General features: G+C 50.7%; 1 protein-coding gene and 1 long non-coding RNA gene across 2 annotated transcripts in view; one reads left to right on the top strand and one right to left on the bottom strand.

Moving 5' to 3' along the window:
- Positions 1–11,979, top strand: part of GSG1L (GSG1 like) — an 81,613-nt gene extending 69,634 nt beyond the window's left edge. Inside the window, exons 6-7 of the mRNA XM_089782243.1 lie at positions 5,821–6,417; positions 11,113–11,979. Of these exons, the coding sequence (XP_089638369.1) occupies positions 5,821–6,417; positions 11,113–11,542 (1,027 nt within the window). The 3' untranslated portion in view covers positions 11,543–11,979. The remainder of the gene's footprint in view (positions 1–5,820; positions 6,418–11,112) is intronic.
- LOC142818575 (uncharacterized) lies at positions 4,520–10,350 on the bottom strand. Its single transcript, XR_012896105.2, has 3 exons — positions 10,082–10,350; positions 8,918–9,030; positions 4,520–5,536 (listed from the first exon to the last, which is right to left on the bottom strand). It is a non-coding gene; the product is annotated as an uncharacterized LOC142818575 (long non-coding RNA).
- Positions 11,980–12,213: the final 234 nt, after the last annotated feature.

Raw genomic sequence — 12,213 nt, 5'->3', positions numbered from 1 at the left:
ATGGTACGGCATTGCCACCCTTCTGCAATTCTGCATGGCTGCTGGTGATGCTGCTGCCTTCAGAGCTGGGTGCCTGGCCAGCAGCAGCAGCACCACCACCAGCAGCAGCACAAAAGAAAGGGCAGCACCAGGGCAGTAGGGTCACAGCAGCTTGCTGCGTGACAGGGATCGCCAATACAGAAAGTTTTAGAACCATTGTTGTAAAACCGTGAGCGTTTACTCAGTGGGCTGGGCCAGGGAGAGAGCTTTTTTGCCTGTATCCAGCTTGGAGCATTAACTCAGTCTTGGTCTGGAACCAACACAAAAGGTTCAGCAGGGCACGGGCAGAGCAGCAAGACAGGAGTTGGTGCTTTCAGAAGGCACGAGCAAGCACCTGGCAAGTTCTGTGCATGCACGAGGCAACACGCAGCCTATGGCAGACTCAGATCTGTGTGAACTGCGAAAGGCACACAAAGCCCAATCTTCTCTATGCCAGGAGAGATGACTGAGCCATTGGCATGCTGAGTGGGCAAGGTTCAAGGATCGGGCATTTCAGAAGTCCAGGGGAGTTAGGTGCCTACCTCCCATTCTGAACCATTGAGGTTCGGAAGCCTGAACACCTTTAATACCCGATGAAAATCCCAACCTGGATTTTTAAGTCCACCCCTCCCGGGTGCACCTTCTGCTGATGCTGCTCCATTGTGGCGAGGGGAGGAGAGAGAGCACAGACTCTGACTGTGTAGCTCACACGGCCTGGGCTGGCAGGCAGAATTCCAAAACAGTATGGTTCTGCTTAGCACAGTATTGTAAATCCTGGGATGTTTTCTGACCAGTCTGTACTGGGACTGATGGTGGGGCCATTCTCTGGCACAGGAGAGCAGGCCAGATGGTTGCAGTGGTCCCAACTGGCTACATGGTGGGTCAAAGTTTTATTCTGATCTGTGGTGGCCTTAGGATCAGCCATTCTCTCCTTGCTCTGGGACAACAGGAGTGTGCTGACTCACTTGGGCAAGGTCATGATTAGGGGTCTGGAGCACATGACCTATGAGGAGAGGCTGAGGGATTTGGGCTTATTTAGTCTGCAGAAGAGAAGAGTGAAAGGGGATTTGATAGCAGCCTGCAACTTCCTGAAGCAGTTGTTCAGGGAGGTTCCAGAGAAGATGGAGAGAGGCTGTTCACAGTAGTAACAGATGACACAACAAGGAGCAATGGTCTCAAGTTACAGTGGGAGAGGTGTAGGTTGGATATTAGGAAAAGCTATTTCCCTAGGAGGGTGGGGAAGTGCTGGAATGGGCTACCCAGGGAGGGGGTGGAATCTCCATCTCTAGGAAGGTTTTTAAGTCCCGGCTTGGCAGTCCTGGCTGATGATTTAGATGGGCAGGGGGCTGGACCCAATGACTCCTGATGTCTCTTCCACCCTTATGATTCTATGTTGAATGGTACATAGGCAGGGTATGACCTTACCACTCCAGAAATGGACTCACTCACCCAGACTCAATGTGCATCTTTTACAAGACCTCTCAGGCCTGGTTTCCTGAGGTGCTGAGTCCCTGCTGCATCCACAGGGAGTTGTGGGTGCCTGGCCTGTGAATATCTCACCCTAGAGAACAATCATACAGGGCAGGCTGCTCAGAAGCACCGAGCAACCGCAGCTCCGTTGACTAGAACGAGAGCCAGGACTGCTCTGAAATCAGGTGCAGGGATGACACGGATGAAAGAGAGCTGCAGTCTCCTTGGGAATTCTCACGCCTGTCAGAGTTGCCATGTCTCATACTGAGTTTCTGCTTTCGATGGGTTTTCAATCAAAGCAAGTCTGAGGGCATTAATTCCAGTTAGAAGATGATAGGAGGTGGATTTCTAAGCCCCTTTAGAAGATGAACAGTGGATTAGGTGTATAGAAAAAATGCAATCTCCTTTAAGGGCAACAGATTTTTTGAGCTTCCATATAAATGCTTTCTTAGACTGTTCATGTCCCTAGATATTTATTTTAAAATTGATCTTTAAACTCTATCAGAGGCCCCAATGCACAAAATTCAAGGTTGGATTTATTTCAGTCTATGGTGTTGTCCTCAGAGAAATTTTGAAATGATGAAGCCATTTACTATTGATACGTTATCGTAAATGTCAAATTAGTCCTGAGAAAATGGACAGGTTTCTGAGTTTATACTCCTTCCCCGCCACAGTTGCTTAAACCTGTCCATATAGCAGAAAAATGTGTATTACAATAGATTTCAAATACAACGCCTACCCTGGATTTCTGAAGCCTTTAAAAGTTGCTGTTTATGCAGTGTAGAGTTGTACCTGTAATGGAAAAGGGGAGGAATTTTTGCAGCAGGAATTTTTGCAGCAGGACTCTTTTACTGGAGGCTTTCCCCTTCTGTTCAAGATTGCAGTTTGTAGCGGACTATGATTGGAAACTGTTGAAGGTTTATGATCCTTTAGACCTTAGATTATTCACAAGAGGATAGTAGAACAGGGAGATGCAGTAAAGAATATTTTAGCCATGGCTTTTGGCTGGGGATGTCTGCGTGGCGAGAGGGCCCTGCTGTTGGTGTTATGACTCCCAGATCCCATGCCACTAAGCTCCCACTATGCTCCAATCCCTCTTGGGGTGACAGGAATTAACCCCAGAAATAAAAGCTGCCGTCAAAAAATCCATACTTCTAGCTGAGCTGAGACAAGCTTCTGTCCATATGGAGGATGATTCAAAGGAGGGAGTCACATGTGCACCCCCGTAGCAAAGGTACAATGGGCCCTGCACCTAAATATACAGGTTAATGCTCTCAACCACTAGCCCCACTAGCACAAGGTACCTTCTTTCCCACTCTGCAGTGCTGATGCTAGAGTCCTGTGCAGTCCTGGGAGCTGCTGTGCTGTCTGGCATTTGGTTCCTGCTCCCTGGGAAGTCCCACGCCTCTCTAGGGTCTAGACTGCTTGGCTACCGCTATGCCCCAGATACAGGTGGGCTCCTTCCTGCAGAAAACAAGGTGCAACGCTGAGCCACAAACTGCAAGGGCCACCAAGAGCACTGACTACCCCTCTGCCCCACCCAAATCAGCAAGGGCACTGAATACCCATCCAGCCCCATCTGCGGCACCAAAGGCACCGTGCACCTGACCTCACCCTCAGGCCCACCACCTGCCCACCCCTCCCAGGGCTCTCCCTGTAACTTTCCAGCCAATTGGCGACAAGCTGCTGGGTTGGTTCCGGGCTAATCTCCTGTGATGGTATGAAGTGACATCACTTCCTTCCAATGAGAAGCAGGCCAGGACTTCCTTCCCAGCCCTACTGAGTCACAGGACTTTTCTGGAGTGCTCTGCTCAACCTTAGAGGGCATGTTCTGGCTTCTCCACTGTTCTGCCTGTCTCCTGTTGACTGCATTCCTAGCTCCCTCCAGGAAAGCGAGACCTACTCGTGAATTCATCCCACTAGGCTGGACTCCAGAGTGAAGGGGATAAAAATCCCTGACCAGGAGAAACTGAATCTCTTTTATGTTATCTGGACTCTGAGGGGAAAAGATTCCTAAATGTAGGTAAAGAGATTGCCACGCTGCTTGGTGTGATTAGCCCTGACAGACAGTTTGAATTGACTCGGTTGCCTTTGGAATCACAGACTAAAACTCATTTGTGCTTCTCAGTTGCCTGCTTTAACCCATAAATACCTCTCCTTTCTGTTCCCTAGTTAATACATTCTTAGTTAGGTTACTGTAGGACTGGCATTATGTTAGCTGTGAGATTTAAGGGACGGATTGACTCATGGTAAGTGGCTGGTCTCTTGGGACTGGGAGTAACCTGAATATTTTGTGACCTTTGGTGGAGCTGATCATTTATCACACAGCCCTGGGTGGCCAGGTGGACTGCAACGCCCATGGGGGTGGGGGGGGGGGGGGCTCCACGGGAAGATGGTCACAGTGACCCAAGCGTGCACATTTGTTACCGAGTTGGTGAAATGTATTCATAGAACATACCACCAGTCTGGGGTATTTGCCCTGCTTTTTGATGGTCTGCCTAGAGGTTGAGCCAGTCTGGACAGCATGATGGTGAACTTAGAAACTTGAGGCTGGATTCTCTCCTGCTGTTAGTGCAGGGATAGCTCAATGGTTTGAGCATTGGTCTACTAAACCCAGGGCTGAGAGTTCAGTTCTTGAGGGGGCCACTTAGGGATGTGGGGCAAATCTGTCAGGGATAGTATTTGGTCCTGCTGTGAGGGCAGGGGACTGGACTTGATGACCTCTCAAGGTCCCTTCCAGCTTTATGAGAGAGGTTGATCTCCAAGTGGAAGGGTGAGGAGGCAAGTGTATCTGGCTCCCTGGGTCTGAAACCTCACTAGCTCTGAGCCACTCTGCCCAGGTGCTGTTCTAATTCCCCCAGGGACTAATAAACGAATGAGAAGGGTTGGGTTGCATTTTGCCCTACCATCTCCCCTGTCTGCAATACCACCACTCCATCTGCAAATATGCTGGGCTGGGGAGGGTCTAAGAGGTGTGGTTACAGGTAGAGTCTGGCCCCCTGAACCTCCAGCACAGGACAAAGGAGCCAAATCACAGGTGTCTGTTTTCCTCTTCATCCCAGTGCATCAGAGTCTTGAGAGACTGAATACAGCTCAGCCAGGGCAGCAGTGCTTAATGCTCCCTCCTGCTCCTCAGGAGCCCAAGCGAAGATTATCTGTGACGCACACCACTCAGTGAGACTGGTTTGACCGTGCAGCCTGCAGAAGGCCGTCTGTGGCAGTCAGATGTCCCAGCACCTAGAACTGGTCCATTGCTCAGCACTCTGCCATTCCTGTTGCTGAGGAAGAGAAGGAAAGACCTCCCCTTCCTCAGCTGAGCAATAGCCAGGGATTGCACAAACCTGCTGCAATATGGGGGAGATGAGTCAGTGCCGCCCCTCCCCGAGCTTGCCAGTTCTCCTCCCACTTCATCTGGGAACCATGCGGAAGTACCAAGGTGCTGCCGAGAAAGAGTCAAGGGAACAGGGCATAAATAGCCAAGGATGACAGACAGTTGCAGAGGTGCTGCGGGCTGCCCACACTCGCCCCCAGAAAGGAAAGTATTATCCCCGGCAGGAGCCATGGGCTCTGAGCAGGGCTGTCACTGGTCCTTACCCTGCCAGGATGAGGACCAGGCCTGGTCACAACTTTGAGGTAACGATTTGACCACAACAGAAGCATGGTCACAACACCCAGCTATGCCACAGCCCGGGCCCACCGCAGAGCCAGAGACCACCACGAGGGCCTAACACTGCCCGCTGCAAGGCCTGTTAGGACACGGGTGTCCCTCAGACCCATTTAACATTGACGCCAGTTTGGGGAGGGGATTGTGGAGCTGCTTGTGGCCAGAATTCCCACCAGAGGTTACAGTGCCCTGCCGAGTCCATTGCGCATGCCGAGGAGGGAGTTTACAGGAACGAGCAGCAGTGACTTCTTTAGGAATGGGGGGCAGGGAGGGCTGCTTTTCAGCCAGTCACACTCCCGTCCAGCTCGCAGTCCATATGTCGTCACCCTTGCATCAGTCCAGTTCATGTGGGATCCCCTGCTGCTGCCTGGCTTCTCTGGATTCCTACCAAAGGTATCCATAGATGAAGTCAGTGAGAAGACAGGAACCGTTGATACACTGGGTAGGAGTCTCACAGTGGCTGGGATGTTTCTGGGGCTACCTAACCCTAGGCACTGCAGCCTTTATTGTACAGTTGCTTCTTTCTCAGAGACTAATTTGGGGGAACGTGCTCCAAGAGAGATAGGTGAATCGTGGTGTAATACTCTTGGGCAATGGGATTTGTACTGACATATCAGCCCTTTGCACAGGCCTGGGGAGGGAAGTGAGTATTTGATTGTCTTTTTCAGGGCTGCGCAACACTCAGCTCTAACTGTTACTCAAGTGAGAAGGACCAGGAGTGGCCACGATGTGCAGCAAACATCGCCATGTTCTACATCGAGCGCCTCCAGCAACACATCCACCAATGCCTCGCTTTCATCCGAGCCTGTCAGCCAGACCTCCGTGGGGCAGAACCCCCCCATGCCAGAAGCTGTTCACACCAGTCAATTGGCCCCCAAAGCATCCTCTGGACCTAGAACATTGGCGCAAATGAACCCGAAACTAGCGACATCACGTTCCAGCTTAACCAATCCTAGGCCAAATACATCATCTCATTCCACCAGCCTCAGGCCTAATCTGATACCTAGCTCAGCCAATCCACAGCAAGACCCAGAATCCCAGGCAGGACTCAATCTGACCCCTTCATATTCCTGCAGTCCTCACATAGCACAAACTCTACCAGCCTCACCATCAGACCTCGCATTGATTCCAAGCAGGAAAAGCACAAGGCCTAAAGTGACAGCAGACCCCAGTGATAGCTCACCATCTGCTGGCTACTCCAAGTCGGGGTCCACATCTACAGGAAGGAGTCTTGAATCGACTCACGAAGATCCTCGTTGCAAAAGGTATGCATCCAGATAATGTGTTGAGGTCACAGACCCTGACAGGTCCTAGCATGGAAGCCACTCGCTCGTTTATTCTTTGTTTTAAATAATCAAGAAGGTGGGTATGGAGTAAGCAGTTAGCACCCCGAGTTCTAGCCAGGAAGGCGGTAGCTGGGAGATTCACGATGGGAGTCAAGTTTGTATTTGGCTCAATAAATCAGTTGGTAACCAAGCAGCAGACAGACCTTTTGAGGTGGCTTCATTCCACGTAAGTAGGTAGGAAGGTTGCTGGCCGCAGCTTTGGGAAAATAGAAACAGGGTGGACTGGCATTTTCATTTGGGGTCAGAGCGACCCGCCTTTGGGTTTCCCCTCCTACGGGCTGTGATCAGTTTTTAACTAATTGCTTAGATTGTATTTGAACTGCAAACACTGCAGTGCTCCTTTCATTGCAAAGCCTGCACTTTAAGAGTCATGGGTGTCACCGTTTCAAGATGACCACCCCAGTAGCCCCTCTCCGTGGTCCACTCAGCTCTCAAGCCTCCAACCTTCTCTTCTCTCTGAGCAGTGTCCCACTCCCTTCTCACTGGAGGTGTGAAAGTTTCCCTGTTCCCTGCCATACACTGTACTATCCCAAGCAAGCTAGTCTGCCTAATGGCTAGTGCCTGTGCGGTGCTTTTTCTCCGAGGGCTACGGCCCATGCATGCCAGCAGGTACAAGTGACCACACGACTCGCCCAAAGCAAGCATGTTTATTAGAAGGACACGTGCATCACAGAGAAAACATGCCAAAACCCATACAAGGATATTTTAAATGCTCTCTGCACCTACCAGGAATCACCCGCCATCCCTGTGGACAGTCTGGTAGGCCAACATCTTTCCAACCCTTCCACAATGTTTGGGACCACCCTGAAACCAATTTGCTAAATCAAGGGGAAGGCCATGAGCTTTTTATCCCCAAAGTTTTGTCTCCTAATCTCTGGAAAGCCCAGTTTGACCCAGTGAGGGCAAGCTACCCCTTGGGGGGTACCTCTCTCTGGCACGGTCTTACCTTGGTCCCTCCCCCCGCCACACTGTTTTTAGTTCCTGGAGGAGCTGTGGCAACCCTCCCCTATGCAGTAAAACACAATTCTATCTAAAGTGTCATAATAGAGCCCTGCACCGATAAGTTTGTATCCACATCTGCATCCACAAATATGAGCCATGGCTATCTGCATCCACGTCCGCGGATACCCAGGGCTATAGTGGGGATATCTGTGGATTTGCAGGGCCTCATCATAGACTGAATGCAGCAGACCCCAAAGCTACTACATGGGGTTGCCATATCTGTCAGATCTCCCCCATCAAGGAGTTGGTGCAAGGACACACACACACACACACACACACACACACACACACACACACACACACACACACACAGGTTCCCTACATGGAGACAAGGTGAGCAGCAGTTCTCCCCTCCACCCCCTGTCCACCTTGCTCAGGGTCCTTTACATTTTCCCAGCCCACCAGGCAGCCATATCCTGGAGAAGAAGGTTCCCATGTTCCTGGCTGTAGTTACTTCTGCCATCTCACAAGCATTTTATTTGGGTATTTCCCATCCTTGGGAAGCTGTCATAGATTTGGTAGTGCTCTGCCACGCCGGGCATGATTTTATAGACCTCTATCATATCCCCCTTTAGTCTCTTTTCTAAGCTGAAAAGTCCCGGTTTTGTTAATCTCTCCTCGTATGGCAGCCGTTCCTAACCCCTCATCATTTCTGTTGCCCTTTTCTGAACTTTTTCCAATTCCGAGGTGGTTTTTTTAAAGAGATGAGGTGACCACATCTGAACACCGTAGTCAAGCTGTGGGTGTACCATGGATTTATATAGAGGCAATAAGATATTCTCAGTCTTATTCTCTATCCATTTCTTAATGATTCCTGGGGGAAAAAAACTTAACAAATAATGAATAGTTTTGCAGCACCTTAGAGACTAACAAAAGATGTAGATGGTATCATGAGCTTTCATGAGCACAACCCACTTCTTCAGATGAAACAGTCTAAGGCGCTGCAAGACTATTCATTATTTTTTACGTTTTTTTCAGTTACAGACTAATACGGCTACCTCTCTGAAATTAATGATTCCTAATATTCGGTTTGCTTTTCTGGCTGCTGCAGCACACTCAGTGGATGTTTTCAGAAAACTATCCACAATGGCTCCACGATCTCTCTCTTGAGTGGTAACTGCTCATTTAGTCCCTATTGTTGTATATGTATATTAGCCAGTGAATTTCCAAGGAATTTTTGTGAAAGATAAAATACTGATTATTACTATCTACATACACATGTCCATGTGGGTTAATTTTAATGTATTTTAACTCCTCCAATGCCCACTCTCATTGTTTGAAACACAAAAATACCCAGTTTCCAGTATACATCTTTCAGGTTTGCAGATATCCAGCCATGCAATAGAAGTTCCTGACCAGTGTGCTAAATTTCAGTAAAGCTTCCCACAGATTTTCCAAAAGGTTTCGCAGATCATACCTTGGTGAGCTGAATGGGGGTGGAAAAAGTCTAGTTCCCAGCTGCATTGTTTCCCCATTGTGTCAACATCGTTTCCTGTCAGCCTCTTTATCTTGGTTTGGCTGCATCTGCACCTAGAAAACAAAAATAGAAATGTAGGGTCAACTCCTCAACCGGCAATCAGAGGGCAAGAAGCTTGGCCCTAGATGGTTGGCTTTAGCTCGACCCTTAAGGGAAAGGCCCCTTTAGCTTCACCACAGCCATCCAGCCTTCCGGAGACAGACTATGACTCCCACACGTGGTAGGTAGTGCCATGATGGGGAGGGACATCAATGAGTGGGTTGTTATCCCAATCTGAGTGACAGATGAGAGACTGCCACACAACCTACCATGCCAGCCCGAATCAGGCCAGCACCAAGGGCCGTGCTGAAGAGTACATGGCTGATATGTCCCTTGGCATCTGGCCCATACATTGTTTAAATGCTAAACGACACTGAATTTGCAGGATGCAGCCAAAACTCTCAGCACTGGCCCCTTTCTCCGCACCCCAGGATTTGTGATTTTTTCCTATTGCTGCCAGCAGGAAATACTTCAGAATCCTCTTCCTCCCGGTTGTGCCAGCCCAAGCCCCCTCTTGGCATGTGCAATGCTCTCAGAAGGGAGCGCCACGAGAATCTGAGCTCAGACGTGACCTGGCAGTAACCCTGGTAACTCCCCCCACGCCCAGCACAGCCGAAGCTCCTTATCTAGGATGGTGTCTGGGCTATTCAATTCCACCCTTAGGATAGAAACTTTTACAGTGGGAAAATGCTTTTCTTCCCCCAGAACTATAATGGTCAAGGAGGGCAAGATGGCGGTGGTCAGGCCTCCTCCCATCTGCGATTCCCTCCTCCCCCCCGTGCCAGGACTACGTGGCGCCTGGGGCTTTGTGCTTACGTAGTGAGCCAACACAGTGCCTGCTGTCACAGGGCGGGACGTACCGCTGCAGCCCCTCCCACTGGTCACTAAGGGAATCAGCGCACCTGTCTCAGAGTGCCCTTGGCTGGTTGGTGTCCCAGCCTCCGGTGCAGGTCTCCCGCTGGTTCAGCCTGGGTCCCTTTCCGCCAGCATTGCCCTTTCCTCCTAGTCCTGTGTCTGTGCCCTGCCCTCTGGGATCCTCCCCCAGTTCCCCTACACCCACCTTACCTCATTGAGCCACTGCCAGTCGTCACCTAGCCCCTGCCTCAGGGACAAACTGCAGCCTGAAATGGCCTCTCAGCTTTGGCAAGGGGGTGGACCTGCTGCCTTCTGCTGCCCTCACTGTCTCTCTGCAGCCCTAGTCCCCTCAGGCCTTGTCTCAGGCCCTGCTGCCTGGGAGAGAGGTCAGGCCAGCGCTCCCCAGTCCTGCCTGTCCCTCCCCAGCACTGCTCTGTCTCAGGAAGCCTCCAGCTTCCCTAGCAGCCAGGTCCCTCCTGCTCCCAGCCAGAGCAAGAGTGTCTGTTCTCCTTCCCTCCAGCAGTCCTTATTTATAAAGCCCCAGCTGGGCCCTAATTGGCTGTATCTGCCTCAGCTGCGGGCTCCACCCTGGCTGAGTTTGAACCCTTACAGGGCCAGTGTGGGACAAACGCCCTGTCACACGCACATACAAAGGATGGAGCCAGAGACCTCCATAGCTATCCACGTGAATTGCCACAGCTTGAGGCAAACCCTGCCAACCCGCTGCTTTAACAGACTCTCCTCCTCCAGGGCTGAAGCACAGAGGAGGACACATGATGCACACTGAGCTGTGGGCCTGTCTTTGCCCTCCCATTCAAAGTAGCCGAGACAAAGGGCTCAGAGGGCAACAGTGAGTCTTGCATAGCTTGAACAGGCAGTTTTCTAGTGCCAGCAGGAACGTCCCAGTTCTGGCTAGATCCCTAGTCCTCCTGTGTGCTACCCTAGTCATAGTGCAGATTCTACCCAGCCCAACTTACACTGTGACCCCCAGATCTGGCTGGTTAGCTCCCTTAGGACACACCTTCCAGAGGGTCAGATAGAGCCTCGCTCTGGCAGTGCCCAGCCCCCACTGATGACCAAATCCAAGCATTTAGCTACTGCTCTAAGTGCCCCCATGCAGTATTTGAGGCTGGTCCCTGTGCAGAGTCACAAACCCTGTTTTGATAATCCCTCCCTGCAGCTGCATTTGGATTAACACCATCCACTGACTCCCACCTTCTCTCTACTAACCTCTCTTTCAGCAGGCGATTTGTAACCCTGAAGGAATTCCAAGCCATGGAGAGAGAACTGGACGATGTCAAGCAAGAACTGAAATGCCTGAAGTGGAAGGTGAGACATATCGGGGAGACTGTGCAGCCTCGCGCTGAGGACAGCAAGCGATACAATGGCTATACCCTGACTGAGCTTAAGGCGATGGTGCAGTTTGAAAATGACCCTTACAAAGCAGCCCACAAAATCCTCACGGCTCTTTTCAGCGATGTGTCCTTGCTGCAGTACTCCATCACCGAACAGGCCTGCAATGCAAACTCAGCCCCCATGCCCAAGATAGACCCGGAGCTGTACATGGTGTACTGTAACATCCTGAAAAGCCTTTTCCCTGGAATCAGCAGCCAGACCTTGAGGGAAAAGACACAACATGTGCAGAAGCGAATCCAGAAAGAAGTCCAGTAAAACCAAGCCACTTCTCCCTCAACAGAGGTCCAGGGACACTGCGTTCTGTACAGATTTCAAGAGCATTGAACTGTGACATCGTCTGCTGCCTTGGTCTGCAAATGCTCTTGTGAGCTTGGAGTCTGTCCTGTTCCCCTCTCCTGAGGAGACAGGCCGGGAAGACTTTCTGCGCAGTTACACATTTGAAAGAAAATGTCTCCTTAGCGCTTCTTACAACATCTTGATGTTCCCTTGGTTCCAGCAGCAGCAGCAAATGCTGCCAAAATAAGCCAAAGAAGGCACTGTGTGAGAGAGAACAGGCCTCCTCTCACGGCTCCATGGAGCATGGCTCTCATTTGGATCCCAGCACCCAGCTAGTTTCTATTTTCTAGAGTGCATCATTCATTAAATGGCATCAATTGTTAGAAAACTGTGCCTCTTTTGTGTCTGCAAGTACATCAGACATCAAATCAGCCAGCCACTGTAGGTTAAAATTGCACTGGGCCAGGGTCGGGGGGGGGGGGGGGGGGTACCTCAGTGACCCAGGTAGCTGCCAGCCCATAAAAGACTCCAGCAAAGCAGGTGAAAGTTGTGTAGGTCAGCAAGGAACTGGCCAGAGCCTGCGTATTTCCCATCATGCTTATTTGGGATGTAATGATCATCTCTGTGACAGGACAATCACCACAGTTAAC

Source organism: Pelodiscus sinensis, chromosome 15 (genome assembly GCF_052426305.1).
Source record: "Pelodiscus sinensis isolate ZL-2025 chromosome 15, ASM5242630v1, whole genome shotgun sequence".
In the NCBI taxonomy this organism is placed as follows: domain Eukaryota; kingdom Metazoa; phylum Chordata; order Testudines; family Trionychidae; genus Pelodiscus; species Pelodiscus sinensis.
The sequence above is the reverse complement of the archived record's forward strand: the minus strand, read 5'-3'. Positions and strand labels throughout refer to the sequence as shown.